General features: G+C 41.6%; 1 protein-coding gene across 1 annotated transcript in view; it reads right to left on the bottom strand.

The window, feature by feature from the left end:
• SCAF8 (SR-related CTD-associated factor 8) overlaps positions 1 to 15,536 on the bottom strand; it is a 66,302-nt gene that overhangs the window by 13,468 nt on the left and 37,298 nt on the right. Inside the window, exons 10-15 of the mRNA XM_006882808.1 lie at positions 14,865 to 14,996; positions 14,528 to 14,643; positions 13,410 to 13,603; positions 6,727 to 6,827; positions 3,074 to 3,187; positions 1,931 to 2,087 (exon numbers count right to left, since the gene is read on the bottom strand). Coding sequence (XP_006882870.1) covers positions 1,931 to 2,087; positions 3,074 to 3,187; positions 6,727 to 6,827; positions 13,410 to 13,603; positions 14,528 to 14,643; positions 14,865 to 14,996 — 814 coding nt within the window. The remainder of the gene's footprint in view (positions 1 to 1,930; positions 2,088 to 3,073; positions 3,188 to 6,726; positions 6,828 to 13,409; positions 13,604 to 14,527; positions 14,644 to 14,864; positions 14,997 to 15,536) is intronic.

The raw sequence follows: 15,536 nt of genomic DNA, 5'->3' as shown, positions 1-15,536 counted from the left end.
CATAGGGTCACTGAGTCATAACTTAACCACTGCTAAATGAGACTAGGGTTATATTTTAAAGGAATATTCTTCTACTTTGTACATCACTCTTTGTCAATGTGCTGTACTGAGGTAATCTAGGTTTGACACAGGGGTGTCAAATGCCAGAATGGTTTCCCAAAGTGGACAGTGTTTGGTGGAGCTCCCAGTTGCAAAATGGGTTTGGAAGCAGCGCGGCATCCACGTCCTAAACCACATGCCTCTGGAAACGCTACGAACTTGGAGAAATGATGACAGTTCTAGAAAGGCCTTAGGTCTTTTGCTCAGTCACTATGAGTCGCCTCTACTCGAGAGCAATCAACAGCAATGACAACAACAACAATGTATACCTCCGGGAGCTTTAGTGTCCTACTGGTAAGAAGCTGTGCTGCAATCCCAAAGGCTTTCTGTTTGAATCCACCAGATGCTCAGTGGAGGAAGGGTGGGCAATCTCCGCTCACGTAATTTTCTGCCTCTGAAAATCCACTAGCACGTCAGCTAGACGCTTCACACCCAAAACAAAGTTACATGTAGACGCTATGCGCCATCAAGTCAGAACTGACTCACAGCTGACCGTTCCGCTGTTTGATTAGAGGTCGTGTGCCACACACGAGAGACTGCTCATCTTTCTCCAGGAAGCAGCTGTAGATACGGACCTGAACGTGACCATGTAGCTCTGGGGTACGAGCGTGACTCATTCCACCAGGCTATCAGAGCTCCTGTATGTGTGTGAACATGAATGCATGTGAGGATGTCTCAGAGAACTTTCTGTTTACATGAAGAGGCTGACAGGAAGATCCCTGTGGTCACAGTCTGCTGATACTAGGATTAAATATTTCTCCACCACAGATGTGTGTAGCACTGTGGCTGCACAGCTACAATACAGCAGTTCTTGGAACCGCTTTGGACATGCTTGGAACCAGCATTTATTGAATGAATGAATGAATGGCCTGAAAAACACCCGTCAAGGCAAGAAAATCAAAGGCTATAAGAGGGGAAAAAAAAAAACAACAAAAACCAAACAACCCAAAAACTCATGAAACTAACAAAAGATTGGAAAACATTTTCATGGTCCTGAAAAAAAAAAAAACCCATTCTAAAAATTACTGATTTGGTTGAAAAACATCAAAGATGTAAAAAATATGGTGTATGCCTCCCCCCTCTCAATTATCAATTTCATTATTTCTCCTGGTTTCAACTGCTAATCACTTGTGAACTTGTAAATGAAAAGGTTTAAAATAAAAATCAGACACCATTTTTAAAAGCAGCGTCCAGCAGGCAAGACAAACATCTTTTAGTTAAGAGCATACATGAAGAGGTCCTAGCATTGTGGGTGATAGCCCGAAAACGAAAAATTCTAATCCCGATATTCTGGCATGGATCTTAGTCAAAAAAATAAGGGAAGTTATTCAGAGATACTTCTCAAATACCCACTTCCCTTCTAAATTGAAGGAATTAGAAACTTTAAAAAAATCTCCACCATGCATAATTCTCTCCTCAAAAAAACCCCCAACAATCCCTTGATAAATGGACATCCATGCTACTTTTCTAGACCTGTGCTGGCCTGCTGGTTAAAGAGTTGGCCACCAAGCAAAAGAGAATCCACCAGGTGCTGCCCAGGGAGGAAGACAGGCCAGCTCCTCCTGTGTGGTTTACAGCCCTGAACACGGGTCAGCGATGACTCAATCCCGGCTGGTAACATGTAGCATGTAACAACAACAAAGACAACTGATATGTAAATGTATGGAATAAGACTTAATAGGCACTAATAGTGTGTACTAGACACTATATTTTTCTATTTTTCACAATAAAACAATTCATCTTCTCATGTAAAACCCACTTTAATTACAATCTTTCAAGTTTACACTTTCCCACAATAAAGCTCCTTCCATCTGAGCCATGGGGTTCTTACCAGGGTTTACAGTCTCCTGATCAATCATGCCTCCTTCCGCGAAACCTTCCAAGTCATCCACTTTCACTTTTTCCCAGGGGATGTATGTAACTCCCAGATCCACGTCCCAGAACTGTTTATATTCTGTTTTGACACCTTTGTTTAAAGCCCAGGCAATCTATTGGTAAAGAAAAAAGAGGAAGAGAAAAATGAGAGAGTGTGTGTGTGTGTGTGTAAAAATACAAGAAAAATATTCAAAATCAGACTCAAGTAAATAAATGCTTCATTTTACTGCAACTTTAATATTCATTAATAGACCAACCAAATCTACTTTCATCATAAAAAATTTAAACTTTTTCTTTTTCCCTTAGGAGAATATAAAGAAACTCTGCCATGAAATGACAAAGCTAGATATCTATTAGCTCCCTGAAGAGTAATGTTGACTTATCTGACAGCTGGAAAAAGAAATAAAATGTGAACGAGTCACATAAAGTCACACAGGAAGAGACTCTCTATTAAGAGGAAGGATAATCAAAATTTAATAGAAATAAATCTTTCCACAGGGTCTGGTTTGTGTAAGGAAAGTGTGAAGACAAAATCCATGATATAGGTACAGAGTGTGATTAGGAAGGGCTTAAGGGCAAATACTGAATGAAACACAAATTCCAAGTTCTGCTCCTAAAAGCAGTTCTTGAGCTGACTTAGGAGAATTAGGACTGTGTGATTTCAAATTACTATTTGAATAAAATTTGGGTTTGAAGTGATTCTTAGGTACCTACAAATCAATCCCTCAGCAATACTGAATTCTTTCCAGTGACTGTTCTTCAGGATTAGTCTGCTCATGTTATGAAAAGGTTATGAAGAGCATCTAACAGTCCAAATAAACAACAACATGTGACTTGTACAAAAGAAAGTCAGGTTCTTAAGAATATTTTGGTAAGGGAGCTCTGGCAGCCTAGTGACAAGAAGCTGTGCTGCAGTCCCGAAGGCTTGTGGCTCGAATCCACCAGATTCAAGCAGATTCTCCACTGCAGAAGCAGGGGCACCGTCCTCCTGTGCAGCTGGATCCAATTTGATGGTACACAATAAGGAAGAAAATAAGGAGAGACCAAAACAAGAACATTCCAGTATTGTTCTGCAAATTCCACAACCAGATAATCTTACCTTAATGACTTTGGACCCGATTTTATATGACCCAGAACTAAGCTTCTGAAGGGCCCGAAAGGAATCTTGTCGATGAACCATACAAACGTAAGCACAGCCCCTGGGAGGAATCATCTGTTTAAAAAAAACACAAAACAATTCCCACCTTTTCAAAGAAAGATTGTAAGAGGAGTAGTTCTGATATTCTGTAGTTTTAATAAAATATTAATGAATGACTAATATTTCTGTTATTGTCATGAGTAACCCTCAAGGTGATGTGAGCTCACAGCAACCGCACCTGACAGGTTCCCCAAGCTGTAAAGGTTCAGAGAAGCAGGCCTCCAGGTTTTCCTCCCTACTCACACAATTTGATCTGGACAGCATATATTAGCTACTAAACTGTTAACCATTCTCTTCTTCCTTAGGAACATTGACAGCACAGTGGGATGAAAGTGGGGAGCTGTCAAATTAAAAGGTCAGCGATTCAAAGCCAGCAGCTGCTCTGTGGGATAAAACGAGGCAGTGTGCTGCTGTAAAGGCCTGCAGACCTGCGAACTCCACAGCACGGTTCTCTGCTGGCCCACGGAGTTGTTCCAATGGCTTTGGTCAGCGTCCTTCTGAGTAAAATTCCTGACGTGAAGGTGTAAGAACAGAAATCTGTGTCTAAACAACATGGGTTTTTTTTCTTCTTCTTTGTATTATTCCACCTAGAATCTGAGCAACAGTAACTGGGAAAATACTGGCAGCCTCAAGCTTCCCAAACCGAGGCAACACAAGAAATGTACTTTTCTGTTAGAGGGCTTTCGGGTTTCATAAACAAGGAGAAAATGGAGTGTCTCTAGGAACCGTGTTAGACTTTTCAACTCTGCTGTGAGAACTCAAAAACTACTATCCTACTCATGTTCTTAAAGTACTTCTAATATTTCAATTATTTGAACATTTAACATCTCAAATATTTCATTTACTTTCAATGTTTGTCAGAGTCTTAACACGTTGCCGAAGATCGACAAATGCGTTTCGAAGCATGGTTCTCAATCTTGCATTTGTTTGAAGATGGCACTGAAAGCTAACAAGGAAGCCCTTGCTCCTCCCAAAACTGAAGCATGAATAACGGTGTTAACGACCAGGAAGGCAGTCCTGAAGGGCATCCACAGCCAGAACAAAAAAGAGAAGAGCCGCACAATACCCACGTCCAGTGACCAAAGATGGCTTGAGACTCCGAAGGCAGCCCAAATACCCCTGGAAAAGAGCCCCCAGGAAACAAGCTTGACCACTGTGCAATCCAGTTTCCCTGACCACTGAGTCAGCCGCGAAGATGATAGAACAAGACACTTGTGTTCACCGTGGATGTCAAGGCCAACAAGCACCAAATTAAACAAGCTGTAAAGAAGCTCTATGACACTGATGTGACCAAGGTCAACACTTTGATTAGGTCTGATAGGGAGAAAAAGGCCTACGTTCAATTTGCTCCTGATATGATGCTAACTTACTTCGGACATGTAGTGAGGAGAGACCGGTCCTTGGAGAGGGACATCATGCTTGGGAGGGTGGAGGGACGGCGCAGGAGAGGAAGGCCCTCTATGAGGTGGATTGATTCAGTGACTGGGATAATTGGGATGGGAGTGTCAGAGACAGTGCGACTGGCACAGGACAGAGCGGAGTTTAGGGCTGTTGTACATAGGGTCGCTATGAGTCGCAGGCGACTCGACGGCACATAACAACAACAATGATGCTTCGGATGTTTCCAAGAAAATTGGGATCATCTAAACTGAGTCTAGCAGGCTAAGGTTCAGATCTTCTGTTCATATCGGGTTGCTTTGAGTCCTACTCAACTTGAAAGCACCTAACAACAAGGACGACAACAAACTTAAGGGTTTGTTATTATGCTGAAGTTGCAATTAGGTGCTGCTGAACAGAAACCAACTACAGCTGACCTTTCAGTGAGCTCAGAGGCGATAAATCAGATGAAGGAGACTGTCCATCTTTCTTCCACAGATCGACCACTGAATGTGAACCGCCTGCCTTGGGTTTGTTGGCACAATTCCTTACCCACTAGACTCCGAGAGCTTCCTAGCTTAACTGCTGTTGTTAGGTGTCATCGTTTCAAGTAAAACTCACAGCAACCCTATGAACAACAGATCTGAACTAACCCAGCATGCAGGCCTCCAGGAGAAGAGAGCTCAAGCTCATTTTTAAATTCAGGTAGCATAGAGTCAAGATCCTACTTCGGCTCTTATGGACTTGTTTTCATTTTCTTCAAGCCTCAATTTAAACTTGCACACAAGAAAGTGATTGTCTGCTGCACAGTCAGCACCTGGCCTGATTCTGACACTGAACTTCTCCAAAGCTTTTCCACCCTGCCTCTGCCAGCACCCATCAGACAGAAACTCCTACCCTTCGAGTGATGGCAGGACTTGTCAAAGCTCCTGGGCCTTGATCATATGGTACTTCCTAAACTAAGAGCCAGCCAGGTCTTTTGGAATCAAAAAGTTCCCGGTTAAAGTTGAAGGGAAAGAAGCTCTGCCTGCAGGAAGACGACAGCGGCAGCAAGGATGATGTGCCCATTGTGCTGCTGCTCCCGGCTCTAACGCCAGGAGCTTTTCTTTTTGGAATCTTAAGAGTGTTGTCTGTTCATATAAATAAGGAGTCAATAGTGAGGGCCGTAGCCACGCCACAGCAAAAAACCTAGAGATTGTTTCACTAAAAGTTACAGCCATGAAAATTCTCCAGGGAAGACTGACTCTGCCACATGGACTTGTTGAGCTAAAAAGCAGCCTGACAGTGAGTAATAACAATAAAGAACTATTAAGACGAAATTACAGAAGGCCACACATGTACAATACAATCAGATGAAAAGAAAGCAATATTGTGTGGCCAACATATTTAACGTCATACAAAATATTTAAACTTAGATCTCAATGTTTCCAATTACTATTTATATTGAGTAGTATAAAAAAGGATTTTTTTAATTAGGGAGTATTTTATCCTTAACATTAAATCTATAAACTACAACTACTAGTTATGATATAGCTTTTCATTTTTAGAAAACCATTCTTTGTTCCAAGGCTTTCGGGAAAAGCATATTACACAAACAGGAAAAGGTCTAAAGACTGGGAAAAGACTCTTCCGAAAAGTGTTTTAACCAGTCTGTATCAATGGCCAGATCACAAAACAATCTTTAACACACCAATTCAGTAATCTGTAGGGCTCTGTCTAGTCCTCTGAACAATAAAAGGGGCAGCGGTTAAACTAGGTCACACTTAGGGTTCCTGCTAACCCAAATACCTTGCATTTTATAAATCAACTACTGCAGTAAGGAAACACCCAATAATACTTTGTTGGAATTACATAAACAAGGAAAGAGTAGCACTGAAATAATCACAGAAGGGCTAAAAGCACAATAATCCATACAAAATCACACCAAAACCAAACTGAACTCACCGCAGTGAGCCCTCGGGACTCAGCAATCCCACCGGGGAGAACAGAGCTGCCCATGCTCTTTCAAGGCCGCACATTTTTATAGCAGCAGACTGCCTATTTTTCTCCCATGAAGCAGCTGGTGGCTTAGAACCACGGACTTTTTGATCAGCACCTAAATGCCTTAACTACAGATTCAGATACTGGCATGAGCATTCATTCAGTCATTCATTTACTTATTTATTAAGGATACTTACATTGATGGATTCAATTTGTCCAAACTCTTCAAAAAGGTTGGTTAAATCTTGTTGTGTTGCTTTCTTATCCACCTGACCCACCCAGAGAGTCGTACTGCAGACTGTCAAGACATAAAAAAAAGAAAGAACCTCACCAACCAGAACATAATTACCTCTCCCGATGCTGCTGCACTACTGCTGGTAGGTGCCAGTGAACTGACTACAATTTTCAATCAACTGTGGAAAAGACACCAAAAAGAAACTAACTTCACAAATGTTGAAAATAAAGTGCTCTGGTAGCCTAGTAGGAAAGAGTTGTACTGTCAACCCCAAAACAGGTGGTTCAAATCCACCAGTTGCTCTTCAGGAGAAAGATGTGCTATCTCTTCCAATGAAGTTTACTGCCTCTAAAAACCCAGCGGAGGGTCAGCTAAGGGTTGGTCTGACTAAAAGGCACACACCACCAAACTAAAAATTCTTGTCAACGAACACTGTGTCCACTATACTTAAAGGAAGTACAAGCTCTGGTACCCAGTCACATGGAGGCCAGGTGAATCTCTTCTGTGTCTCCTGTTTTAAACACGGCAGTACAGCTGAGTAACTGTGAAGATGCCTGGTTCAACTCTTAAATATGTTTTTACTCTTAAAGATGTCGGCAGTTAAAGGGTTGGAAAGATAGAGAATTGAGATTTTTAAAGATTCTCTATGCTACTGTAATGCACAATAAAAATTCAAAAATAAGTTTTCTTCTAATCTTATTAGTCAATATACCTTTCGAGATGTTCAACATTCTGGGTTTTCTGAGCTGGAGTGATAAAACTGGGCATCTAGTTTAATAAAGTTAATGATGAGAATTTGATCTTATCCTTAAGGAAGCAGTACAATGCATGATAACACCGGTGTAAATCAAGAATATAGAACCTGTTGCCTTCCTGTTGGGAAAGATTTCCACTAGATGGGTCTAAACGGAGAAAGTCACTGCCCTGCAACAAAACCAACGCTAACCGTGAGCCACCAGGCCTAGGCATGGCCATCACATCAAATGCAAACCATGAGCCATCGGGTCGAAGCATGGTCCCAAGAACACATTTTTCTGAGGATATTTACTTAAAATTTATTTATAGCTTGACAACATTTGTAGAGCCTTTCTACCTGGATTAAAGTCAATCTCTTAAGGGTTGGCAAGTCTCACGTTTAAGACAACCTGTTTCATACAACCTATTTTATAAAATATGTGGGGTCAAGATTGGTGGAAGATCTATCAACAATCTGCGTTATGCAGATGACACAACCCTGCTTGCTGAAACTGAAGAGGACCTGAAGCGGCTGCTGCAGAGGGTCAAGGACTGCAGCCTCCAATATGGATTGAGGCTCAATGTCAAGAAGACAAAGATTCTCACCACTGGGCCAATTGGGAGCATCATGATGGATGGTGAAGAGATTGAGATTGTTGACAGCTTTAGTTTGCCTGGCTCCACAGTCAACACTCTTGGCACCAGCAGCCAGGAAATGAATAGACTTATTGCTATGGGAAAGTCTGCTGGGAGGGACCGCTCCAAAGTACTGAAGAGCAATGGGCGTCTCTCTGGAGACTAAGGTACATATGATACAGGCTATCACTTGTTATGCATCAGAGAGTCGGATAATGACTAAGGAGGACAAGGAGAATTGATGTCTATGAGCTGTGTTGCTGGAGAAGAGTATTGAGGGTACCATGGACTGCTGGGAAAAGAAACAGATTCATCCTGGAAAGGGTTAAACTGGGCGGCTCCTTGGAGGCAAGGATTCTGAGGCTTCGTCTAGCATACTTTGGACATGTTTTAAGGAGGGACCGGTCCTTAGAGAGGGACATCATGCTTGGAAGGGTGGAGGGACAGCGCAGGAGGGGAAGGCCCTCTATGAGGTGAATTGTTTCAGTGACTGGGGTAATCAGGATGGGTGTATCAGAGACAGTGCGATTGGCACAGGCCAGAGCAGAGTTTAGGGCTGTTGTACATAGGGTCACTATGAGCCGCAAGCCACAGTCACAACACCACCATTTAATATAACACAGGGAACAACTGAAAGCCCTTGGGTGTAGCCACAAGGTCAGTGATGCAAATTCACCAGGCACTGCTCAGGAGAAAGGTGTGTCTGTCTACTTCTGGAGAGATACACAGCTTTGGACACTCTCAGGGGTTGTTCAACTTTGTGTCACAAGCACTATGAATCCCCGTACGGATCTAAGATCTGTTGGTTTTTAAAAAGTTGTTAGGAACTGTTTGAGAACTCACAGGTCTTGGTGGTGATCCAAAGCCTGAAAGCCGTTCTGTCGCATGCACTCACTCTATGCATACACAGCTTACAAATTGAGCCAAACGGCTGAAAGGTGTCCTCCATTAGTTTCTTGTTGGTTGTGATAAATTACTACATAATGAGTAGTGACTGCTGTTGTTAGGTGCCACTGAGTCAAGCACGACTCACAGGGACCCTAGAACAGCAGATGTGAACAGCGTCCTATCCTGTGCCGTCTTCACACTTTCTGACAAATCAGAGCTCACTGCAGCAGTCATCATCAATCCCACCTGGTTGAGGGTCTTCTCCACCCTTCTGTAAGGAACAGCACCTCCTCGCAATGTGCCCGAAGTATTTGGAGGGCAAGCCTCATCATTCTTGCCTTCAAAGAGCACTCTGGCTGTACCACATCCAAGGCTTATCTGTTTGTTCTCTGGAAGTCCATGGGGATGTTTAGTGCTCTTCTCCAACACTACAACTCAAAGGCATCAATTCTTCTTCTGCAAGCCCTATTCACTGTCCAGCTATTAGATGCATAGCAGGTGATCAGGAAAACAATGGCCTGAATCAGACACACCCGAGTCCTTAAACTGACATCATTACTCCTCAATAACTTGGAGAGGTCCCCAATTGCAGACATTCCGGACTACTGGTATCAAGGGTGTTACTTGTGGATGCAAGTTAGAGGAAGTTGTTGACAGTTTCTTCTCCATCCTCCATGATGTTGCGTATCAGTCCAGTGGTAAGAATCTTTGTTTTCTTGACATTGAGATGTAATCCAATAGGCTGCATTTCTTGATCTTCTGCAACAAGTGTTTCAAGTCATCCTCACTTTCAGCAAGCAAGGTGTGTCACCTGCATAATGCAGATTACGAATGAGTCTTCCTCCAATACTCATGTCACACTCCTCCTCATAGAGTCCAGCTTCTCTGATAATTTGCTCAGCATACAGACTGGATAGGTACAGAGAGAGAATACAACCCTGACAGACTCCATTCTTAATTTTATAAACTATACAATGTTTCCCAGCATTGCTCACACAACAGCTTTTTAATCCAGGCACAGGTTTCACAAGAGCACAGTTAAGTGCTCTGGAATTCCAATTCTTCTCAGTGTCAGCCACAACTTGTATGATCCACAAAGTTAAACACCTTTGCAGAGTCAATAATGCACAAATTGTCATTCTTCTGGTATTCTCGAGCACACAAAACAAAGTATTAAAATGCTATGTACAGAGTATTGAAGCTAGAGAATAAAAAGGGAATTAGTAGAGTAGAATACCACAAATTTATTCTTTTACCATCCCAGAGGCCTAAAATAATTCAAAAAGAGGATTGCATAACTTTGAGAGGCTCCATCGGAGAATTCGTTTCCTTAACTGCTGAAGCCTCCAGAGGACACTTAGGTTCCCTGGCTGTGGCCCAACCCTCCATTCTCTCAGCCAACAGTGGAACATCGCCTAAGTTCTCTCTGTTTCCACTGTCACATCACAGTCACTCTCTGATTCAGGTTATTCTGTAAGGACTCCTGTCCCCAGGCCCTCCTGGATAACTGTCCCACCTCAGAAGTTTGAATTATACCTGTAAATTCCTATCTGCAAGTTCCAATAATTTCAACAAGGACATTTTTGGGGGCCATCTACTCCACTTCTCACAGAAAACAGTAGACTGCTGAGGGTCTCTCATTTAGGAGAGAGCTTTGTTTTATTACTCTGCACCATCTACTGCAGTAGCCTCTTCTGTTTGCCTGAATGCTGTACCCACGCAGGTTATCATTCCAAGCTGGGATGCAGAGACACCAAAGAAAGGCTGGGATGATAACTTTCTGGTTGCTCTGCATAGATTCTGACTAATGGCAACCCCGTGTGTACAGAGTAGAACTGTTAAATTTTAAGGCTGTGACCTTTCATAAGCAGATTACCAGGTTTTTCTTCCTATGCATCTCAAGGTGAGTTTAAACCATCAACCTTTCCTCTAATATTCAAGCTCTTCACCAGGGGTGCAACCCAGGGAGGTAAGAGTGCTTCTAAAACCTTCCTCTTAGGAACACCAGTAACAATGCCCAGCTAACCACTTTCTTCAAAGAGTTTTTCTTATGTCAGTTAGTAATTTTCTAGCTGTTCACAGTGAAAGAGTAAATTCAACACTAGTTCCTCCATTACAGCTGTAAGTCTACTCTTCTTTTTAGCGTATCTCAATTTCATCAGTTGATCTTTTGAAAGGTATCATGTTTGAGTTCTGTCCCCTTTTCCTTAAGCAGACTTAGAGCTGACAATAGGGATCGCAGCAACAAAGAGGAAAGACACAAATATCAGTAAACCTTTTTTAACCTCCAAGTATCTATACAAATTTCTTCCACCTTCATTTTAATTTTTTGTGTTTATTGTCAAATTGGATCTGACTGGTACAGGGGGAGATCGTCCCTCCTTCTCCAGCAGAGCATCTGGTGGGTTTGAACCGTGCGCCTCTGGGATTGCAGTACAGCTTCTTGACACTACCACATTCTTTGATGGCCCACAAAAATCAGTGATGATTTCTGTCCATCACAGGGCGAGAAGATACTTTTCTTGTGGAAAGACTAGTATTTCATACCCCTTGGACTAGTAATGAACAATTTCAGGCTCTAAAACCCATGCTAAGAACCAACGATGGGTATTGTTATTGTTTTTACTGTTTCATGCCCTTGAGTCTGGAACTACCTCTGCGCTGACCGCACAGCCAATCTCCAGAGGCTATAAACAGGAGAAGATGGCCCAGCCTGTGCTGGAGGAGCTGGGGGATTTGAACTGCATGTCTTTGGTTTGGTAATGAAAGGCCTTCCTTCCTAGATTACCGCTTCTCTCTAGTAGCAGGCAGCGCTGTGCCATTTGTTCTAAACAGAGTAAAACTATGAGCACATTTACAACTATACTGCTTCAAATGAAGGTAGAGTTTCAAGGTAAAAAAAATACTAAGAATACTTTTTACTCTATTTTCTTATGCATTTTCTAAATTATCTTTTTTTATTATGCTACATACAAAAATAAAACAGTACTAGTTAAGTTCTCTGACCACTAACTACGTAAATGGTAATAGTAATGTGACAAGATTAATGCATAATCCAAGGGACACTACTCTGACTAGACCAGTGACTTCCTACTGCAATGAGGGTGTTCTAGAGAATTTACAGTCAGACCATAGTCATTATTTCTCTATTGCTAAGACACTAAAACGTTTGTATTTGGTCCTTAACTTTAATGGAAAACACCAATTTCTACAGGTAGAACTACAAGTATTGTTTATGCTGAATCCTGTATCAGAGAGGATTGTAGCAAGATAATATGGCTTCTGTAAATTGATAGTTCCTGTTAGAAGACCTCAGTGACTTTAAATCTTTGTACATGACAGCTTTGCAATCAGTACATAGAGTGTAAAAGCTAACACCTCCCTAGCAGGAGGAACTGCTCAGAGACTTTCATTGTTGCTGTTATGCCGTCAAGTTGAAACTGAACCATAGCTATGCTTCCAGAGGGTTTTAAGAGTCAGGAAATTACATGGTGGGAAAATGCTCAATTTTTTGCCCGTGGAGCAGCTGGTAGACTTGAACCATGTGCCTTTGAGTTGACAGTGCAGGATCTTACCAACAGGTAACCAGAGGTAGAGATTAGTATATACAGAGTAGAAGTGTATAAAGTAGGTATTATTTAGTACTGAAAAATGATGACAGAAGAACAATTGATGTCTTTGAGCTGCAGTGTTGGAGAAGAGCACTGAACACCCCATGGACGGCCAGGAGAACAAACAGATGTCTTAGAGAGGGTGCAGTCAGAGTGCTCTTTGGAGGCAAAGATGAGGCTTCGCCTCACATACTTCAGGCACGTTGTTAGGAGGCGCTATTCCTTGGAGAAGGGCATCATGCTCAGAAAGGCGGAGGGTCGGCGAAGGAGATAAAGACCCTCGAGCAGGTGGACTGACACGATGACTGCTTCAGTGGGCCCCAGAGTGTCTGGAGGTGTAAGGATGACACAGGACAGGGTCACAATGGCACCAAACAACAACAGTACTGCTGACCCAGTATGTATGTAAGTGGCTGCATCACAATTACCCCTACATATCTGGTGGTGGCAGCGGGTAAGGACATGCTACACAGCAGTCAGTCATCCCTGGGATGTGACCCTGCCTGGTCCAGAGTAATCTTAGGCAAATCTCATGCTCCCTTCTTTGCACTTTACTACAAACCAACTCTCAATAACTTTAGTACTTTCACAAAACCTGCAGTTAAAAGTTCTTCCATTTTTCTTCTCTGCTCAAACTGCAAACACAAACGGTTAAGTTGTTCATTTATGAAACCATTTTTCAACTTTCCAGTCTAAGAAAAAGCTTGAAAGTATTTGTAGCAGAGCAGTACCTTTCTAAGATTTGGTTAAGTATTTGGAAAAGCTCCTTACGCACCACTCAGCGTCTTTGATCTAACTGCAGGCAGTCCCTTTTTCTGTCGCTCCTTCTCCCGCTCTCTGGCTCTTCGCTCACTGGAGTATGAACGTGATGACTTCCGCTTTCTCTCTCTCGAGCGGGAGCGGGATCGCTTTCTGTGTTTGCGCTTCCGAGACCCAGACCGCGACCTAGACCTCCGTTTTCTTGGTGACCTGGCAAAAATATACACACACTTACTAACAGATTTCTACTAAAATGATACCCTTCCATCAAATCTCTCACTTCTAGTTGAAGAAATACAAAACAAATATGCATCTATTTAGCCTCCCTCTGAAAACATTTTCCCAGTACATTTCTGTAACAAACATGCATATTTACTATTCTGTGTACCCCCCGGCCACAGGAGTATGACATCTGTAGGCAACACTTTTTACTCAATCCAGGTGATCACTCATAACTAAACACAGAAGGGGAGAAGAAGGGTACACTGCTTCACAGTGTCTTTTCAAAGATGTGTCTTTATGAAACTCAAAACACCAAGGAAGAATGGAGGAAATAAGAGATACCACATTATAATAATGTGGAAGCTATCCACCCCCTCCCCCAGCTCCAAGGTGCTCCTCATGCAAATCCACGTACTAGTGCCCCACATCTAAACGTTACGGTGTTTGACTTCAAAATATGAAGAGTGTACTCAAGTGCTGTTTCTTCTTTTCCTTACTGACCATTTTTATGATGATGACAACAAACTGACTGAGAAAGAACGTGACTTTCTAACCTTGCTCCTCTACTGTCTGACTGAGAACTGTAGTCTCGGAGCCAAATGAACCCTAACCTCAGTACTCAATTATTGTTCAACAAAGTCTGGAGTTAAAAAAAAAAAGATCCCAGCTTCATGATCTGAGAGCTACTCTTTGTAGTCACATAAATACAGAGGTAACCAAATAAAGTAATAAAATTATTCTGGTTTTTAAATTCTCAATTTTCTTTATTTGAAAGATACAAAAAAGATGCTGTCCCAAGAAAAACCATATTTGCCTTAATCTTGAAATATAGATACCATTTTGAAGGTTCTTTCTCTCTCACACACACAGACGCGCAAGCGCACAATTAATTATGAAATGTAATTGCAGAACCTTGAACGGGATCTTGAGCGTGTTCTAGATCTGGAACGAACAGCCACTTTTTTTGCTTCTTGCTCAAAGACGGATTCCTCTTCTACCACTTCCTGAACTTCATCTATGTCCATATCCTTAAATGGCAAAAGAAAATAAATAGCCAATCTGAAATTCAACACCTATTAACAATACATTTAATGAGAAAAATATTCATAAAGTATTAATAACGTGGTCAGAGAAAAGAACCTTAAATGTAGGAGGAAAAAAATCCCTAAGGATGTTACTATCCTGTATGATAAAATGCTTGTCTTCTGAATTTGGAAATGTAGGCACCAAGGACATACTCTCTACCTACCTGTTGCTGAATGTCTATGGAATCATCCAAATTGGCTTCAGGTTCAAGAAAATGCTGCTGACTGCTCCCTTGTGACGGTGATGCTGAATGCTCCGATCCAAATGTTCCCTCTTGACTATCCTGAGGTGTTGCCTAAACAAAGTGAATAAATACACAAGCATTCACAAATAATTTTTTAAAACAAAATTTATATAAAATTCTTGTTTGTGTTTTAATTGTCACCCAGGAAACAGTATATTATTTTTTTAAAAAATAAGACAAATCTATAAATAAATAACATGTTACTTCTTTCATGGCATAAAATTTCACTTTTATATAAACTCCAAGTTTATTTACAAACATGGAACACTTCCATAAAAAAGGAATAAGGAAAGTAAAATACTAAAGAATTAGTATAAAACTCAATAGGGTCTCAAAAAATTTTTAGCTATGGAAAATATAAAACTTCAAAGATTCATTAAAAAAATGACTAATATGAGGCAAGGCGGTTCAAATCCACCAGATGCTCTGCTGGAGAAGCAGGGGCAATCTCCTGTCAGATCCAATTTGATGATACACACACTAAAAATAATATATACATATATTTAAACAAAAAAAAAGACTAATTCATGAAAAGTATATAATACAGGTCACCAGGCCGTGGTCTTCCTGACCACTTGCTAAGCATCTAAG

This window comes from Elephantulus edwardii, unplaced genomic scaffold (assembly GCF_000299155.1).
Source record: "Elephantulus edwardii isolate Elephantulus edwardi_28Jun2011 unplaced genomic scaffold, EleEdw1.0 scaffold00024, whole genome shotgun sequence".
NCBI classification, from domain to species: domain Eukaryota; kingdom Metazoa; phylum Chordata; class Mammalia; order Macroscelidea; family Macroscelididae; genus Elephantulus; species Elephantulus edwardii.
Note: the sequence above shows the minus strand (reverse complement) of the source record. Positions and strands in the feature narration are given on the sequence as shown.